Raw genomic sequence first — 18,676 nt, 5'->3', positions numbered from 1 at the left:
GCACACGGGCTTAATTGCTCCGTGGTATGTGGGATCTTCCCAGACCAGGGCTTGAATCGATGTCCCCTGCATTGGCAGGAAGATTCTTAACCACTGAGCCATCAGGGAAGCCCGATACAACATTTTTGAAATGACAAAAGTTTAGAAATGGAGAACAGCTTACTGGTTGCCAGCGCTTAGGGACTGGAGAAGGGGATGGGAGCTTGATGGGGGGAATAAGGTAGGAAGGAGATAGGTGTGGTTATAAAAGGGCAGCAGAAAGGATCCTTGCAGTAATGAAATTTTTCAGTATCTTGACTGGTGGTGGACACACAAACCTATACATGTGATAAAAGAGTACAGAACTAATCCATAGGTACACAAATGAAACAAGTAAAACAGATACACGTGATTGTATCAATGTCTATGTCCTATTTATAATATTATACTATATGTTTACAAAATGTTACCATTGGAAAAAACTAGATAAAGGGTAAATGACATTTTTATGTATTATTTCTCACAACTGCATGGAACCTACAATTATCCCAATTAAAATTAAAATTAAAAAAAAGGGACTCAGCCTGTTAAAGGTTATTCATGTGATCCACAAGAGGAATATATGCGAAGAATGATCAAAAAATGGAAACTTCCCAGTTGTTTCTGTCTTGCACTCTTTCCCTAGGAGTATAAAAGTGTCGCCAAACTCCCTACAACATAAAGAGTTAGAACTATATTATCTTGAGATAAAGAAAAGGAATCATTATCAATAATTGTGGCTCTGAAGTTCTACTATGCTTTGCTATCCCACTTACTAAGATCCTGTCACTGACTCCACCAAATTTCATTCCATTGCTCTGAGCTTACTGCTTACAAAACTTCAAATTCTAGGCCCCTAAATAATAAAAGGGGGGAAAAGAGAAAACAAAATACACACCAAAAATCTTTCTAGGCTTTAAAAAATGCTTTATCCACTGACTGCTCATTCTTACAAATTCTTCTTAAATTGTTAACTTTTAGTTAGTAAACCACAGTATTTTTAAAAATTTTAATTGCGTAGGAGCTTGAGTAAGGCATACAAAATTACCGTGAACTTATTTCCAACTCTTAAAGGCTACTACTAAGACAAACACTGTATATAACCAAATTTTAAAAAATAGAAATTAGACAGGAAGAAGAAACAAAAGGCACCCAAGGTGGAGAAGAAGAAGTAAAATTTTCACTATTTGCAGATGATATGATATTATACACAGAAAATCCTAAAGAATTTTACACTAAACACTGTTAGAACTACTAAACAAGTTCCAGGATACAAAATCAATACACAAAAATCGTGTGTAGTGCTTCCATACACTAATAACAAACTATCAGAAAGAGAAATTAAGAAACAATTCATTTACCATTGCAACAAAAAGAATAAAATAACACCTAGGAGAAAATTTAACCAAGAGGTTTAAGACCCAGAAACTATAATATATTGATGGAAAATATTAAAGAAGACACAATAAATGGAAGGCTATTCCATACTCATGGATTAGAAGAATATTGTTAAAATGTCCATAGTACTCTAAGCAGTATAAAGGTTCAATACAATCCCTATCAAAATTCCAACAGCATTTTTCACAGAAATAGAACAGTCCTAAAAATTTGTGTGGAATCATAAAAGACCCAGAACAGCCAAAGCAATCTTGAGAAAAAACAAAGTTGGAGGCATCCTATGCCCCAATTTCAAACTATATTACAAACCTAGAAAAACAAAAACACACAGATCAACAAAACAGAATAAAAAGCCCAGAAAGAAACCCATAAATATATGGTCAATTAATTTATGACAACAGAGCCAAGAATACAAAATGGGGAAAGGATAGTCTCTTCAATAAACAGTGTTGGGAAAACCGGACATACAGCCACATGCGCAAGAATGAAAAGTGGACCATTATCTTACAGCATACACAAAAATTAACGCAAGTGGATCAAAGACTTGAACATAAGACCTGATATCATAAAACTCCTAGAAGAAAACACAGTGTTAAGCTCCTTGACATCAGTCTTAGTGATGATTTTTTGGATTTGTCAACAAAAGCAAAGGCAACAAAAGTAAAAACAAACTAGTGGGACTACATCAAACTAAAAAGCTTCTGCACAGCAAAGCAAAACCACTAACAAAATGAAAAGACAACCTATGGAATGGAAGAAAATATTTGCAAATCATATGCAGTAAGGGGTTAATATCCAAAATATATAAAGAACTCTCACAACTCAACAGCAAAAAATAATCTGATTAAAATATGAGCAGAGAATCTGAATAGACCTTTTTCCAAAGAAGACATATGGATGGCCAACAGGTACACAAAAAGGTGCTCAATATCACCAATCATCAGGGAAATGAAAATCAAAACCACAATGAGGTATCACATCACCCCTGCCAGCATGGTTATTATCAAAAAGACAAGAAGTAACAAGTGTTGGTGAGGATGTGGAGAAAAGATAACCCTTGGGCACTGTTGGTGGGAATGTAAATTGGTGCAGCCACTGTGGAGAACCGTATTTTCTGGGAGGGCCCAGAAAAAAATTAAAAATAGAACTACCACACGATCCAGCAATTTCACTTCTTGGTATTTAACTGAAGAAAACAAATATACTAACTTGAAAAGATATATGTAGCTCCACGTTCACTGCAGCATTATTTACAATAACCAAGTATGGAAGTGACCCAAGTATCCATTGATGGATGAATAAAGAAAATGTGGTATCTATACACAATATATCCAGTCATGAAAATGAATAAAATCTGGCCATTTGCAACATGGATGGAACTTGAGGACATAATGCTTACTGAACTAAGGGAGAGAAAGATAAATACCATACAGTCTCACTTACACGTGGAGTCTAAACAAAACACAACAACAAAAACCAAACAGAAATCTAAGCGTATGCACACAGAGAACAGATTAGTGATGTCAGAGGTGCTGGGATAGGAGGTTCAGTGAAATGTGGGAAGGGGGTTAAAAAGTATGAGCTTCCAGCTATAAAGTCAGCGGGATGTAATGGACAGCATGGTGACTACAGTTAGTGAGACTGTATTATATATTTGAAACTTCCTAAGAAAGTAAATCTTAAAAGTTTTTATCACAAGAAAAAAAATTATAATAATGTATGGTGATGGATGTTAACTAGACTTATTCTGGTGATCAGTTCACAATATATAGAGATACCAAGTCATTATGTTGTACATCTAACATTGATACAGTATTATATGTCAATCATATCTAAATAAAATTTATAAATAAATAGAAATGGAATACCACCAGTATCTTTGAAGTCCCTTTTTAATTATATCCATCTCCCTCCTCTTAGAGGTAAAAATTTTGCTTTCGTTTATTTCCTTTCTTTATAATTTCATCACATATGATGTATCCCTAAACAATGTACTTAGGTTATTCTTTCCTGTTTTTGAACTTTAACATGAACATAATCTAATGTGTGAATTCTTCTGTCCTGTGCTTCTTTTGCTAACATTTTACTTTGGCATTTATCCAAGATGACGAATTTTATAGTAGCTCATTTATTTTCACTGCGTAAATGTTACATTATATGAAAATATCACAATTTATTTGTTCTATTGTTGATCTATTATATACAGTAAGCAGAGAGATGACCCCCCAAAGATGTCCATGCTCTAATTTCTGAAACCTGTGACTATGTTAAAAGGGACTCAGCAGATGTGATTAAGTTAAGGAATTTAAGATGGTGAGATTACACTGGATTATTCAGGTGAAACCAATACAAAGTTCTTTATAACAGGGAGACAGGTGTGTCAGAGGAAGACTGGAAGATTCTACACTGCTGGCTTTGAAGATGAAGGAAGAGGCCACAAGCTAAGGAACACAGCAGCTTTTAGAAGCTTGGAAAAGGCAAGGAACAGTTATCCCCTAGAGAAAGGGAGAAAGAATGCAGCCTTGTTCACACCTTTATCACACCTTTAAGACCAATTTTCAGACTTCTGGGCATAGAACTATAAGATAATAACTTTGTGTTATTTTAAGCCACCAAGTTTGTAAATTTGTTACAGCAGCAATAGGAAACTAATACAATTCATATTTAGGTTATTTCCAGAATCAGCTAAAGAACAATGTCATACAAACATTTTTGTACATATCTCCTGATATATATGTGTGTGTAAGACTTCCTCCACGTTATATGCTTAGGAGTAGAATTACTAGAAGTACATGTTCAGTTTTACTAGGGAATGTCAGGCTTATTTCCAAAACAGTTGTACCAGTTTACAACCCTACCAACAGCGGATGGGAGTTACTGTTGAATCATATCCTCACCAATACTTTATTATTAATCTGTTTTCATTTTTACCAATCTAGTAAGCATGAAAGGGTCTCTGATTTTTTTTTGCACTAATGAGGTACAAAGTTCTAATGTTTTATAAAACATTTCTATTTCTTCTTGTGTAAAATGTCTGTTTATATCTTTTGTTCATTTTTCTATTGGGTTGTCTTTTTCGTATTGACATGCAGTAAAAATACTGCTTTTTCCCTATTCTGTTTTAACCTTCTGGAACTCCAGTCATCATATCAGACCTTCTTACTCTATTCTTCACGTCTCTTCAGGTCTCTTAAACATTTACCATCCTGTTATCTTTCTGGGCTTCATTCTGAATAACTTATTTGCACTTCTCTTCCATTCATTTATTCATTTATCCAACATATTTATTGAGAGCCTAACATAAGCCCTGCACTGTTCTAATTACTGGGAATGTAATATTAGAAGAAAGAGAATTCTCATAGAAGAGAAAAAAAATGAATGACCAAAGTATAGAGTCTGTCAGATAGTAATAAAGTGATATGGAGGAAAACTAGAGAATTGAGACAGGTGTTACAGAATCCGGGCTGCTAAATTTTTAAACAGGGATAATTACAGAAGGTCCAACTGAAATTTCAGCAAAACTTAGAGGGGAAGGAGCAAACCATGCTTTTTTGGTGGGGGTGGTGAGGGGGGCGCGGGAGAGGAAGAAGCATTCCAGGCATCGGGAATACTAAATGCAAAGGCCCTGAGGCAGTAAGCTTGCCCAACGGCTCAGAGAAACAATAAGGAAGACTACATAGTAGGTAAAAGGAGAATTAGAGGACCTTTATTAAGATTTTGGCTTTTCTGAGTCTGGTGTTTTCTCACACCAACCAATTCTCCACCTCTCCAACATTAACTGGGTGCCCAATTCAATTCTGATACCACATGGAATTAGAGAAGACCCCAAAGATTAAGGGTGTAGACACAGGACTGCCCCGACTTAAGACGCCAGCCCCAAGCCACCTGTACTGACAGGGCGGCTATAGAGAGGGGTTCCCACAACTTCCTTCTCAGGTTTGATAATTTGCTAGAATGGCCTATAGAACTCAGGAAAACACTTTACTTACGTTTACTGGTTTACTGCAAAGGGTACAACTCAGAAACAGCCAAACGGAAGAGATGCACAGGGCAAGGTACTGATTGGGGCATGGGGGGAGGGGGCAGCGTGCAGAAGTTCTGTGCCTCTGCACTGCTCTCCCAGCAAGTCTATGCATTCATCAACCTGGGAGCTCATCGAATCTCACTGTTCTATGAGTTTTTACAGAGCTCAATCTACAGCACCCCTTGCCCGAACCTGGAGGCCAGTGGGTAGGGCCGAAAGTTCCAATCCTCTAAGCACTTGGCCTTTCTGCACCAGGCTCATCCTGAAGCCTCTAGGGGTTCCCACCTAAGTCACCTCATTAGCATAAACTCAGCTATGACTGAAAGGGGCACCCCCATTTCTCAGGAAATGCCAAGGCTTTTAGGAGCTTCGTGCCAGGATTAGGGGACAAAGAGCAAGTATGTTTTTGTACTGTACAACGCTGAGTGAGGCAGGAAGCCACTGGAAGAGTTTTAAGCAAAGGCTAAAAGGAACATGGAGCACAAGGCAAGGATGAAGGGTTTCTCTTTTATACTGTATGGTCAGGGAAGGTGACAATTTAGGTAAGTGGACATAGCAGATAAGGTGACACTTTAGCAGAAACCTAAGAAAGTGAGCGAGTGAACCACATGAATACAGGAGAAGAGTGTTAGCTAGGCAGAGGAAACTGCTAGTCCAAGAGTCTCAATGCAAGAACACATTTGCCATGTTTGGGGAACAGCAGGGAAGTCAGCTTGGCTACAGCATAGGTTTAAGGGGGAGTAGACTGTGGGAAGAACAGATTTGAGGGGGGAAAAAAATCAGGAATTTGGTCCCTTATACATCAAGTTTGTGATACCTATTAATTATCCAAGTGGAGAGGTTGAAAAGGTAGCTGGATGTATGGATCTAGAGCTGAGAATCCTAGTCTGGAGATTCTGAGAGTCAGTTATATAGATGGTATTTAAAACCAAGAGACTAAATGAGATGACAAAGGTGGAGAGAAGAAAGAGTACAAGATTTGAACCCTGAGGTTCAACATTAGCGGTTAGGGACAGAGGAGGAACAAGCAAAGGATTCTAAGAAAGACTGGCCTGCAGAAAGACAGGAAAGAAATCAGAAAAGTATACTATCCTGGAAACCAAAAAAAAAAAAAAAAAAAACCCAAGAAACGTATTTCAAGGACAGTGAGTGGTGAGCTGTGAAAAAAATCTGCCAATAGTTTTTAAACCTTAGCTTTTTAAACTACTGGCTTTAGCAGCAAGGAAGACATTAGTGACCTTGACAAGAGCAGTTTTGGAGAAGTGGTAGAGCCAAAAGTCAGGCTGGAATGGGCTGAATGATCAGAACAGGAAAGATAAAGATAACTCTTTTGAGGAGTTTTCCTAGAGAGGGAAACAGAAAAACTGAGCAGAGTCAGAAGAGATGCGTGGCTCAAGAGAGAAATTTAAAATAGAATTAACAGCATGTTTTATGATGACAGTAACAGTCCATTAGAGGAGGAAAAAGCAATGATCCAGGAGAGAAAGGGAAGATTTGCTCGAGCCATGTCCTTGAATTGGAAAGAAGGAATGGGACTAAAATACAAGTAGAGGGATTGACCTTTGATAAGAGCACAAACAGTTCATCCATGGTAATCTACAGGAAGTCAAAATGTGTGTGTCAAAAAAATGTGTGTCAGAGACTAGTAGGTGGACAGATGTGGATTATTCTGATTACTCCAACTTTGTTAGTGAAGTATGAAGCTAAAAGTGAGGATGGAAAAGGAGGTGTTGGAGGGTAAAGTAGAAAGAAAAGTATATAAAATGGTTGTCTGATTCAATAATCTTTTTTCTGCTAGGTATAATCAGCTATTTAATCCATCCATTGATTTCTTAATTTCATTTCTAGAACTTCTATTTCATTATGTTTTAATTTTTGGGGTAATTCTTTAAAATCTCTTGTTCTTTTTCATACTTTCAAGGCTTTTAAACACATTAAACATAGTGATTTTAAATTATGTCTGATATTTTCAAAATCTAAGGTCATTACAGGTCTATTTCTATAATCTATATTTCTAATATCTCATTCATGGTGCCTTTGTGTGTTTGTGATTTTTGACTATTAGCTTATTCTTCCTGACACTTTATCTTCAAGAATTCTTTAGGGCCTGGGTTGAAAATAAATCCCTCCAGAGGGGATGGATATTTGCTTTTACCAGTAAACTGGGAGCGTACCAACCTGAGGCTGCTACAAATTAAATTTCCCACTTAAAGCTTTTCCCAGTACAGGTGGCATGAATTTGCCCTGTATAAGGGCTGGCTCATGGTTACCAATTCTCAAGGCAGGTTTTTTTTCCCCTTCCCCTAGCAAGTTTCTTCACGTTCCCCTTACTTGTGGTGGGTTTCATTTCTCATTTGCCCTTGTATTGAAGATGTAGCTCTGTGGACCCCAAGCTTTATGGTGGGGCCTCCTTTTATTTCCCTCTCTTTGGGCAGACACAGGCTTTATTTGTTCACTCCACTCCATGCAGTTGTTAAAGCAGAAGGCTCAAGGTGTACAGAGTTTGGGGGAAGTCCTCAAGGTAATGGGACTGAAGCAGCACTGTTTGAGTCTCAAGGTTCTGGCTTTCCATCTTGCGGGGGTGCGGGGCAGCTTTATGTATTCCTTGATTTCCTGCCACCTCAGAAATGCATTTAAAAAAATTAAAAAATATATCTGACTGAAGTTATTTCTTTACAGGAAGATTAACTTGTTATATCACTTGTATGCACTATGTTTTTAGTTTCTATGTTTTGTCATACTACAAAGCACATTTGCATTTCATTTATAAAACATGGGGCATGTGGTGTACAAATGCCTATCATTTCGTGTGCTTAAAAATAATTTTATGCTTTTAATGTAAGGAGATAATATTCAAAATATTCACCTCCTTAACTAACTTCTTCTGCATAGAAGTACTTTTAAAAAAATCTAATCTTCCCTTTATTCTTTACCATTTTTCTTCCAATTTAGTGTATGAAAGAGAAGAGAAAGAACTGGCTTGGTTCCATCTTTTTATTTTCCTGGGTCTCCCTCTGCTCTATTTCTATACCGCGAAGAAGCAAGCACGCTGAGATGCACTGTATAAACCAGAAAGAAGCCTATTGGGGCTCCAGTCTAATCTTGTTCACTTACTTAACAAGTGTGATATTTATCACGTAAGCTCTCTTAACGTCAGTTTCCTCAATCGGCCCACAGATATGTCAAATAAAATGAGATAATGTATACTTAAACATGTTACAGATTAAAGTACTATCTAAAATATGATTCAACACTATATTAGAAAGTACCACTGGAAACAAAAACCATATATATTCATTTTTGAGGACTGTTTGGTACAATGCTACCTTGAATATGCGCAAATCTTTAACTATTGAACTATATATATTCATTTGGACATAATGAAATTTAAATTACATATATTCACTTGGATATAATAAAATTTAAATTTCACATGGAATTATAAAGCATTAATACACATAATTAGTGATAGGAACCTAAAACAAAGCTCCTACATTGGTGATAAAGTATACAATTAATATATGCTATATAAAGAGAAAATGAGAAAAATCAAAATTTTTAAAAATAGCTAAATGTAAATTCTACTCAAAAAGAAACGGCCCACTAATAACTAGAAAATAATTTTGCCAAAGACAATTCAGAAAATATACTTTTCGTAAGTCTGGTAGATATGCCCAGATTGCCACTATTTCAGTGTTTCCAAGTGGGGTTAAAAGATAGTTACAAGGGTAACTGCATTAGTTACTTGCAAGGCTGGTTTAAAATGCTGATTCCTGGTTCACATCCAGATCCCTTAAATCAGAATATCTGGTAATGGACCCAGAGAATCTGCATTTTTAACATCCCCCCTCTCCACCCAAACCAAAAGTCTGCCCCTTTTATTTTTATCAAATCATTCATTTAAAAAATATTCAGGGACTTCCCTGGCGGTCCAGTGGTTAAGACCTCACCTTCCAGTGCAGGGGGTGCGGGTTTGATCTCTGGTCGGGGAGCTAAGATCCCACACGCCTCGCCGAAAAACCAAAACATAAAACAGAAGCAACATTGTGAGAAATTCAATAAAGACTTAAAAAATGGTCCACATCCAAAAAAAAAATCTTAAAAAAAAATTTCAAACAGGGACAGAAGCTGAATATTCGGGCATTCGGGATTCAGAGCACCATAACGCTATGACAGGGTCTGAATAAAAAGTGAGAAAAACATGTTTACACGGTTACCCTCAGTTATCTTCAATTTTACTTAACAATCACCATTAATTGCTTCAATCGACGTCTCCCCTCATTATCGGGCCACCTGAGACACCTTTTTGTGTTTTTTTGCTTTTAGCAGTTTTGCCACTTTGGAGCAGGTGCAGGCAAGAGAGCACCTGGCAGCAGTCTACTCAAATTCTCCTGTATGAAAAAGAAGCAAACACCTTTCTTAAGGCAAAAGGCTCTGCGAAGCTAACGCTCTGATTTCCAGCATACTGAGAACCCTTCCTTAATACGCCTCACAAAGACAACCCCCAAACCCTAATTTACCAGCCAGCACCTCACTGCTGATGGAGCCACAAGATCAGACACAGACTCCCGGTCTCGTACTTGGGCTCACCTGGCGACGTCACTTAGCAGACAGAGTACAAGCTGGGTAAAAATACGGCGGTCCTGAGCGAGGAAAGATGCGAGGGTCTCTCTAGTCCGAAAGTCGAGGAAGTTAAGTCTCGTCCCCCTCGCGATCCACACGGCTGTTGCAGGGCCGCGGGGTCTGTCACCTCCTCTCCACCTGCCCGCCGACCCCCTGAGCTCGCCGCGGGGAGAGCGTCCCCATTTCTCGGCGTGCTCTCTTCCCAAAACAGCCGCGGAGGTTTTCATTCCCGTCCCATCTCCCGCCACACTCTCAGCCGCTTAAACATCAGAAAGACAGAAACGAAAACACCTCCGGGGACCGTCACCATCTTCCTCTTTCTCCTGCCATCACCCCAGGAGTGTCGCCATCCCCGTACGCCGCGAGCGGCTCGCAGGCGTTTCCTGGGCTCAACGGTCACGGTTTCAGCCCCCCTCCCCGCACCCCCCCCCGTCTTTTCCGCTCGCCAGAAACCACGCCGGGCTCCGGCTCCGGCCCTCCCGCGACTCAGCCGCGGCCCGGTCGCCGCCGCTGCAGCCGCCGGCTTTCGGCCGGGGGTCCCCGCGCCGCCATCACTCGGACTCACCTGGGCCTCGACGACGCTCGGGAGGAAGCTCAGGGTGACCAGCAGCTGCAACGCGGCCGCTGCCCCCTGCCCTGCGCCGGCCCGCCCGACCCCCCGGCTCATGCTGACCTCTCCCCTCGCCGCGGCCGGCCGGGCCCCTCGGGGCCGGAGAACGGCGGGCGGCCCGGGCGACGACCCAAGGGGACGACTCCCGGTGGCCGAGAGACTCCAGGGTCAGAGGTCTGCACGCCCGTTGGGAGGCAGAGGACGCTCTGCCTGGCGCCCGGCTGCTGCAAGCTAGGCTTGTGAGTCGAGTGCCCCCGACTTCATCCCCCAGGCGGCCCCGCCCCCGGCCTCCCCTGCGCCCGGCCACGCCCCCTCCAACCGCGAGTCCTTTTGGGAGTTGTGGTCCCGCGCGGCCGGGAGGGCGCCTCAGGCCGGAAGGCGGGGCCGGCGGCAGGGGAACCCGCGAACTACAGCTCCGGGGACCGCTCCGCCTCCCCGGGGCCTCGGGCTCCAAGGCGGCCAATGACGGGGGACCACGCGGGCCTCCAAAACAAGAGGCGGTGCGGACGGGTGGCAGGGAGCGCCCTCCTTCGCAGCCGGCCGCTGGCCGCAACCCCTTCCCTTCCTTGGCAGTTGCTCCTGGAAACGGAACGAAGGGGCCCCTCCCTGTGTCTTCGCCCCCTGACACCGCACGGCCGCGAGGCTCCAGGATTCGCCCAGGATCTACGCAAATGAGAAACGAGGGCTCTTCGACTTTCAGCGTCGGGCGCTTTCTTTGTCCACCCACTTTTCTGTAGCCTCACATCTACCGCGGGTGCCTGAATGAGCCACCTGCGACTTGTGGAGATGGCTTCGGCTCCTCCTTCATTTTATACGCCCCAGACGTGGATGTCGTCCTCTGCCTCGTCCAGCTCCCACTCCTATGCTGACACGTACAAACATAATTATATACATAATTACATACATAACTACATAATTACGAACACGTTAAAGGATGGGACGTAACCCAAGTTCATAATAAAATCTGGGAATGGGGATGAACACACAGAAAATTTTGGAGTGATAACTGGGTTCAACTCCCACCTCTAAAACATCCTAGTTTGTTATGTGGCTTTAGACAAGTTACTTAACCTCTCTGAGCCTCAGTTTGTCCGTCTATAAAGTAAACACACTAATACCCACCTGAAACATTGTTCTAGGATTGCATAAGAATATAAACATAAAGGGCTTAGTATGGTGCCTAGTATAAAAGAAATGTTCAGGGCTTCCCTGGTGGCGCAGTGGTTGAGAGTCCGCCTGCCGATGCAGCGTCCACGGGTTCGTGCCCCAGTCGGGGAAGATCCCACATGCCGGGGAGCGGCTGGGCCGGTAAGCCATGGCTCCTGAGCCTGCGCGTCCGGAGCCTGTAAAAGTCAAGAGAATGGGGTGGAAATTTACACACCAGTAATTATCACTCCTGATAGAAAGCTGAATTCTGATTAATGCACCTGCTGAATAATGACAATCTGGTGTGTTTAAACAACTGTATTTGTAGACAGCACTGGTGTGTTAACAACTGGCCACAGCATTTTTTAAAGTGGATTTCTACCTGTAACTTAGTTAAAAAGGGAATTTTTGCTTGATGATAGAATTTCTGAATTTTACTGAGGGCATTTCTTCCCCTTTTCTTTTCACAATAGGGATGAAAAGGAATCAAAACAAAAGAACTTGGCTGGCCTGTGGCTTGTTAGTTACCTACCTAAAGTATTCATTGTTTTTTCTTGAATTATTTACTCAGCTGTGACACTCAAGTATTTTCACTTAACAGCACTAAAGCTGATAAACTTAAGTTAGAATTATTTCCATTTCTAAAGGAGTTTACATGGTGATACATGCAGTTTGGATAAAACTTTATTTTATATAACAAACATTATGGTATTGTGCTAGAAGTTCATATATCATGTGATCAGGGGAAACACCTATTAAATGTAAATAATTGGAAAAACTAGAATCATAATTCTGCCAATTTCATCCTCCTACCTAATTTCTAGAATGCAAAAGACTTCACATAATCACGAAGTTCTTCACTGCTTCCTACACATTGGGACTGTCTGACTTCTATCCACTTTCCTACTCCAGTCCGTTCCACAAAGGGTCCAGGGCACACGACAGTGAGGGCTAACACCGAGAAAGAATGTTTGCATGACGTAAAAACGAACATCCCAGGAAGGAGAGAGGGACAAGGTCATGGAGATGGTGATTGCAGACAGGGAAAGGCAGAGAAGGTCATAGATGGTCATTCAATGCCTGTTGGAGGTGTTTCTGTGTTGGCAATGACTGAGTTCTTCCCTCCTGTCAGTATGTACCCCCAGCCATTGGGAACCTCAAGAAGTTTAGTTTCTCCAAATTCAGTTGCTCCATATATACATATATGGAGTTCAGTCAGCTGCTTCATCTTTGTGTTCCTGCTGCTTCTCCAATGGTCACATTCCCAATTCCACCCCCACTACTGCCCTACTGTCCCCCTTCTCCAACCCCTTCCCCCAGTAGAATCTGGTTTTGATTGTCCAGTATCAGTTGGGAAGAAGCCTGACCACCTGTGCATCCCTCTCTCTCACTTGCCAACATCTTGACTCAGATACAGATTTCATTTGGCCTTAACAGAATCACATACTTGCTTGTTTCCACTTCATATTATTTCCTTTGTTCTATTTAGGAAATTTTTTTGTTTTTTGTTTCTTCATGAGGTATAGCTGATTTACAATACTGTATCAGTTTCAGGTGTACAACATAGTTATTATTTTTTTTTATAGATTATACTCCATTTAAAGTTGTTGTAGGGACTTCCCTGGCTGTCTAGTGGTTAAGACTCTGTGCATCCACTGCAGGGGGGGCAGGTTTGATCCCTGGTTGGGGAACTAAGATCCCGTATGCCCAACAGTGCCGCCAAAAATAAAAATTAACTAATTTATTTATTTAAAAAAAGAGTTATTGTAAAATGTTGGCTACATTCCCTGTGTTGTACAATGTAGCTTGTACAGTGCTGTCCTTGTAGCTTATTTATTTTTGATAAACTCTCATAGATACACATTCTTCAAGGATCTTCTCCTTCTACTGGAGCAGGATGATCTTGCATTTGAGATATTACATAAAAATCCTGTGCTCTTTTCTGGAGAAAAGATGAGCACAACACATACTCTGCAAGACACTGTAAGTGCCGCTTACCTAATATCTCGTAGGATTGGAATCCGAGTGGAATTCTTATTGTCTGTGACAATTGTCCACGGTCACCCACAGAAGCAGGATGAACCACCATACTAAACTGCATTCTTGGGATTCTTCCAGTACCCCAAGAATGAAACAGGTCATTTATGCCTCCGTTTTCTTCCATAATCCCAGGGATTCACTTTCCATTCTGCTAAACAATAAAATCAACTACCTATTTCTTAGAAAATACTACCTATTTTTACCAGTCTGAAGTTGCCACCAGGTTATAAAACCATCAGAAAACCCGGAGAAAATATCCAGTTATCTCAGAGATTACTTTACAATTACTTGAGAGAATCTTTCCCCCCAGTTTTTAAGTTCTGCTTTAAAAAATGTATGAAAATCTGATGCTCCTAGTCTGTGGTGCTTTTTTCAGACATCCCTGGATTTATCATACAACTAAATTAGAGTGATTCTTCACTGTACAAAATATTTACCAAAGAAGTAAATGTCTTCACTGTCGGTGTTTGTTTGTTTGTTTGTTTGTTTCTTTGGCCGAGCCACACTGCATGCGGGATCTTAGCTCCCCAACCAGGGATCTAACCTGTGCCCCCCGGCCGTGGAAGCATGGAGTCTTAACCACTGGACCACCGGGGAAGTCCCCACTGTAGTTTTTTAATTGCAATGGGTAACAATTTATCAAAAATGGTTCCAAGTTTTCTAATAACAGAAGAACATTTTGGAAATGAGTGGTTGTGCTTATTCAAAAACTTGTGTTTATACCTGAAGGCTTTGTGAAATCATTTTTTAATAGACTTAATTTTTTTAGAATAGTTTTAGGTTTACATCAAAACTGAGCAGCAAGTAGAGTTCCCTTATACCCCCGCCCCTTAAAAGCACAGCCCACCCTGCTGTCAACGTCACCCACCACAGTGGTACATTTGTTACAATCAATGAACCAACACCGACACATCGTTATTACCCAAAAGTCCATAATTTATATTAGGCTTCACTCAGTGTTGCACATTCTATGAGTTTTGATAAACGTATAATGACATGTATCCATCATTTGGTGGCCCTTAAAATCCCCTATTCTCCACCTATTCATTCCTCTCTCCCCAGTGAAATCAGTTATTTAGTAAACTTACTATCCTGAGGTTTATGTCAAAAATGGACAAGTCTGGGCTTCCCTGGTGGCACAGTGGTTGAGAGTCTGCCTGCCGATGCAGGGGACACGGGTTCGGGTCCCGGTCCGGGAAGATCCCACATGCCGCTGAGCGGCTAGACCCGTGAGCCATGGCCGCTGAGCCTGCGTGTCCAGAGCCTGTGCTCCACAACGGGAGAGGCCACAACAGTGAGAGGCCTGCATACCGCAAAAAAAAAAAAAAAAAAAAAAAAAAAAAAAAAGGACAAGTCTACTTCGGCTGGAATTAATTCTAATAGGTAGATTAAAACAAAAGTGAAGCATCAGAATCATTAACCTGTAATGATTTAACTCTGTCTGCATTATGTGCTTTTAAGAGAAAACAAAATGCATAGTTGTGTCCAGTTATCTTATTAAACATTGATTATGAACTCGATCTTCTGAACAAAAGGGTGGGATTTTAAATCTTGCAGTAAAACCAGGTACCCTGAGCTAAGTCAGAGACAAGAAAAGTGTCTGCCACACTGTCAAGGTTAGAGAAGAAAATTAAGATACAGGATAGCTTTGGGATAGCAGCCTCCAGCTCAGACTTCCGGTATTATCCTCTGCCCTCACCTGTGAAGTGACTAGTGCTTCAGACAAGAATTAGCTTGGGATCCTTTGCAGCTCAGCCTGTTGCATAAGGTTCTTATGCCACCTGCATTTCTCCATTTTGTATCTATGTAAAAGCATAATTCTGACTTATAATTCTTTGAGTAACAACTGAAAAATCTCTTGCCTGTCCTGAAAAGTTTCATACAATTCATCATCATTTTAAGTAGAAACTTACGAATGTGTCCTTGCTTGTTAATTTCTACGACACAGAGTAAAGTAGTCAGTTCCCTGGCACTAGAGCTCAGGAAAGTGTCGACACACATTCAGCAGAGGTGTTATAGGGGAGTTTAAGCATTAAATGAATGATTGGGCCAGATGATTTTTCAGAGTTTTTCAATCTTGACTTTCAGTGATCCCACCTAGAAAACAGAGAGCTCTGCCAAACCTTTTGTCACCAACCAACCAACTAACCAACCAACAAAAAGCCTTCTTCTAACATATTTTAAACATTTTAGAATGATCCCTCTGATTTTCAGTATGAGCATCAGTATCAGCAACTCAATAAATGACCCATTATCCCATGTACCCACATTTAATAGTTTGAACTGGAAAGTAGCTATAAGTTGCAAATTCAGTGAATGGAGTAGTCAGCAGCCATATTTTCCTAATTTTTTAAAATAGATATTTATTGGAATATAATTGATTCACAATACTGTGTTAGTTTCTGTTGTACAACAAAGTGAATCAGCGATATCTATACATATATCCCCATATCCCCTCCCTCTTGAGCCTCCCTCCCTCCCACCCTCCCTACCCCACCCCTCTAGGTGGTCTCAAAGCACGGAGCTGATCTCCCTGTGCTATGCGGCTGCTTCCCACTAGCTAACTATTTTACATTCAGGAGTGTATGTATGTCAATACTAGACTACCTATAATAATGCCCAGGAAACAGGAATGTAGGATACTTTGAGGAAAAAAAAATAACAAGAAAAACCTTATGATTCAAAGATCCAAACTAAAAAAATAGCTGGTGTTTAGAGGAAGGGGGCTAATTATTGTGGGGTTATTTTAATAAAGCAATTATTTAGGAAACACTTTAAAACATCCACATAGCCGTGTCAGAAAGAACTATTTGGAAGAAAGGACACCAGACTGTCTTGGAATATTAGCATACCATTTCCCTCAATGTTCACAGCAACAGCGTTAGCAACATTTGGACTTTTCAGATTTTAAAGATAACCTTGTCATCCCAAAGTGAGTATGTCACCCATCACTATCATTATATATAAGTATGATAACCAAAAATTTTGTTTCGGGGGCTTCCCTGGTGTCGCAGTGGTTGAGAGTCTGCCTGCCAATGCAGGGGACACGGGTTCGCGCCCCGGTCCGGGAAGATCCCACATGCCGCGGAGCAGCTGGGCCCGTGAGCCATGGCTGCTGAGCCTGCGCGTCCGGAGCCTGTGTGCCGCAGTGGGAGAGGCCACAACAGAGAGGCCCGCATACCGCAAAAAAAAAAAAAAAAAATTTGTTTCATTTGCAAAAAGCATACAGAAACCAAAGGATAGGCATATATCTCCTACCACCACATGTACCTGGCCTGCATCTACCTTTCCTCATTGCCCACCCTCCCCTTACACACTAGCCCTATTTCTTTGTCCAATTTAAGAGCGTTGCCCTAACAGTTCTCTCCTCTGTTTCCGGCGTGCCAACTTGCCACTCTGCAGCCTTCCTCCATCAGTATATAAAAACCTGTTGTAATTATGCCCAGCCTTTAAGAACACTTTCTTGACCCTATTTCTGCCACACGTTACTTTTTACAGAACACTCCATGAAATAGTTCTCTATATTCACTTGTGTCCAATTCTGCTCATTCTATTTTCTCACTGACCCACACCCATTAAGTTTTTGTCCTCACTACTCCACCAAAACTGCCCTTATCAGAGCTCGCCACAGACCTCTAGATTGCTGTATCCAGAGGTCACATCTCCGTTCTCACATATGTGACCTAAAGCAGTCTCCCCTTGAAACACATTCTTCCCTTGACTTCCAGAATACCACAGCCCTGGTTTTCCTCCCTCTGTCTCCTTTGCTGGTTCTTCCTCATCTCCACAACCTCTAAATATGCTCTTCTTTTTTATTATTTATTTTCACCCCCTTGGAGATTTCCTCGTCACTTTACATGCCATCAAATGACAGTGACTCCCAAATTTCTGTCTCCAGCCCAGATCTCTGCATTCAGCTCCAGACTCATGTCCACCTGCCCACTTGACACGTTCACTTTGATGTCTGACAAGCATCCCTGCCCTGGGATGCTCCTCTTGCCATGGTCCCCATCTCAGTAAATGGCAACTCCCTTCTTCCTGTTATTCAGGCCAAAATCCTTGGCGTTTTATTGTCTTTTTCTCTCTCACTCCAATCTGATTCAATAGCAAATCCTGCTGGCTCTCTCTTCAAAATACATCCAGGATCTGATCACTTGTCACCGTTTCCACTACACCACCCAAGTTCAAGTCACCATCATTTCTCATGTGGATTACTGTAACAGCCTCCAAATTGTTCTTCTTACTTCTTTCCTGGCCCTGCTTTAATTTTTTTCTCAACAAAACAACTGTAGTACTCGTGTTAAAGCATACATCAATCATGTCATTCCTCAACCTTCAATGGCTCCCTTATCACTTCTCATAAAAGCCCAAGTTTTCACAGTGACCTGTGAGGCCCTATGTAATCTGCCTCCATTCTTTCTTTTTCTTTCTTTCTTTCTTTCTTTCTTTTTTTTTTGTAGCACATAATGGTTTATTAGTAAATTGCAGAGTACAACAAGACCCTAGAGCATCTAACCCGCATTCCTTGTCATTTTATTTATTATTTTTTTTACAGCTTTATTGGAGTATAATTGCTTTACAATGGTGTGTTTGCATTATTTCTTTTTTTTTCTTTTTTTTTTTTTTTTTTTGCGGTACGCTGGCCTCTCACTGTTGTGGCCTCTCCCGTTGCGGAGCACAGGCTCCGGACGCACAGGCTCAGCGGCCATGGCTCATGGGCCTAGCCGCTCTGCGGCATGTGGGATCTTCCCAGGCCGGGGCACGAACCTGTGTCCCCTGCATCGGCAGGTGGATTCTCAACCACTGCGCCACCAGGG

At 41.4% G+C, this 18,676-nt stretch overlaps 1 protein-coding gene across 5 annotated transcripts in view; it reads right to left on the bottom strand.

Moving 5' to 3' along the window:
- The window catches only part of ERO1B (endoplasmic reticulum oxidoreductase 1 beta), a 64,915-nt gene extending 53,968 nt beyond the window's left edge, over positions 1-10,947 (bottom strand). For all 5 annotated transcript variants that reach the window (XM_082645556.1, XM_082645557.1, XM_082645554.1 and 2 more), the window contains exon 1: positions 10,629-10,947. In XM_082645556.1, the coding sequence (XP_082501682.1) occupies positions 10,629-10,730 (102 nt within the window). In that variant the 5' untranslated portion in view covers positions 10,731-10,947. The remainder of the gene's footprint in view (positions 1-10,628) is intronic.
- Positions 10,948-18,676: the final 7,729 nt, after the last annotated feature.

Source organism: Mesoplodon mirus, assembly GCF_964341445.2.
Source record: "Mesoplodon mirus genome assembly, chromosome: 2".
Classification (NCBI taxonomy): Eukaryota; Metazoa; Chordata; class Mammalia; order Artiodactyla; family Ziphiidae; genus Mesoplodon; species Mesoplodon mirus.
This window is presented reverse-complemented; position numbering and strand designations above follow the sequence as displayed.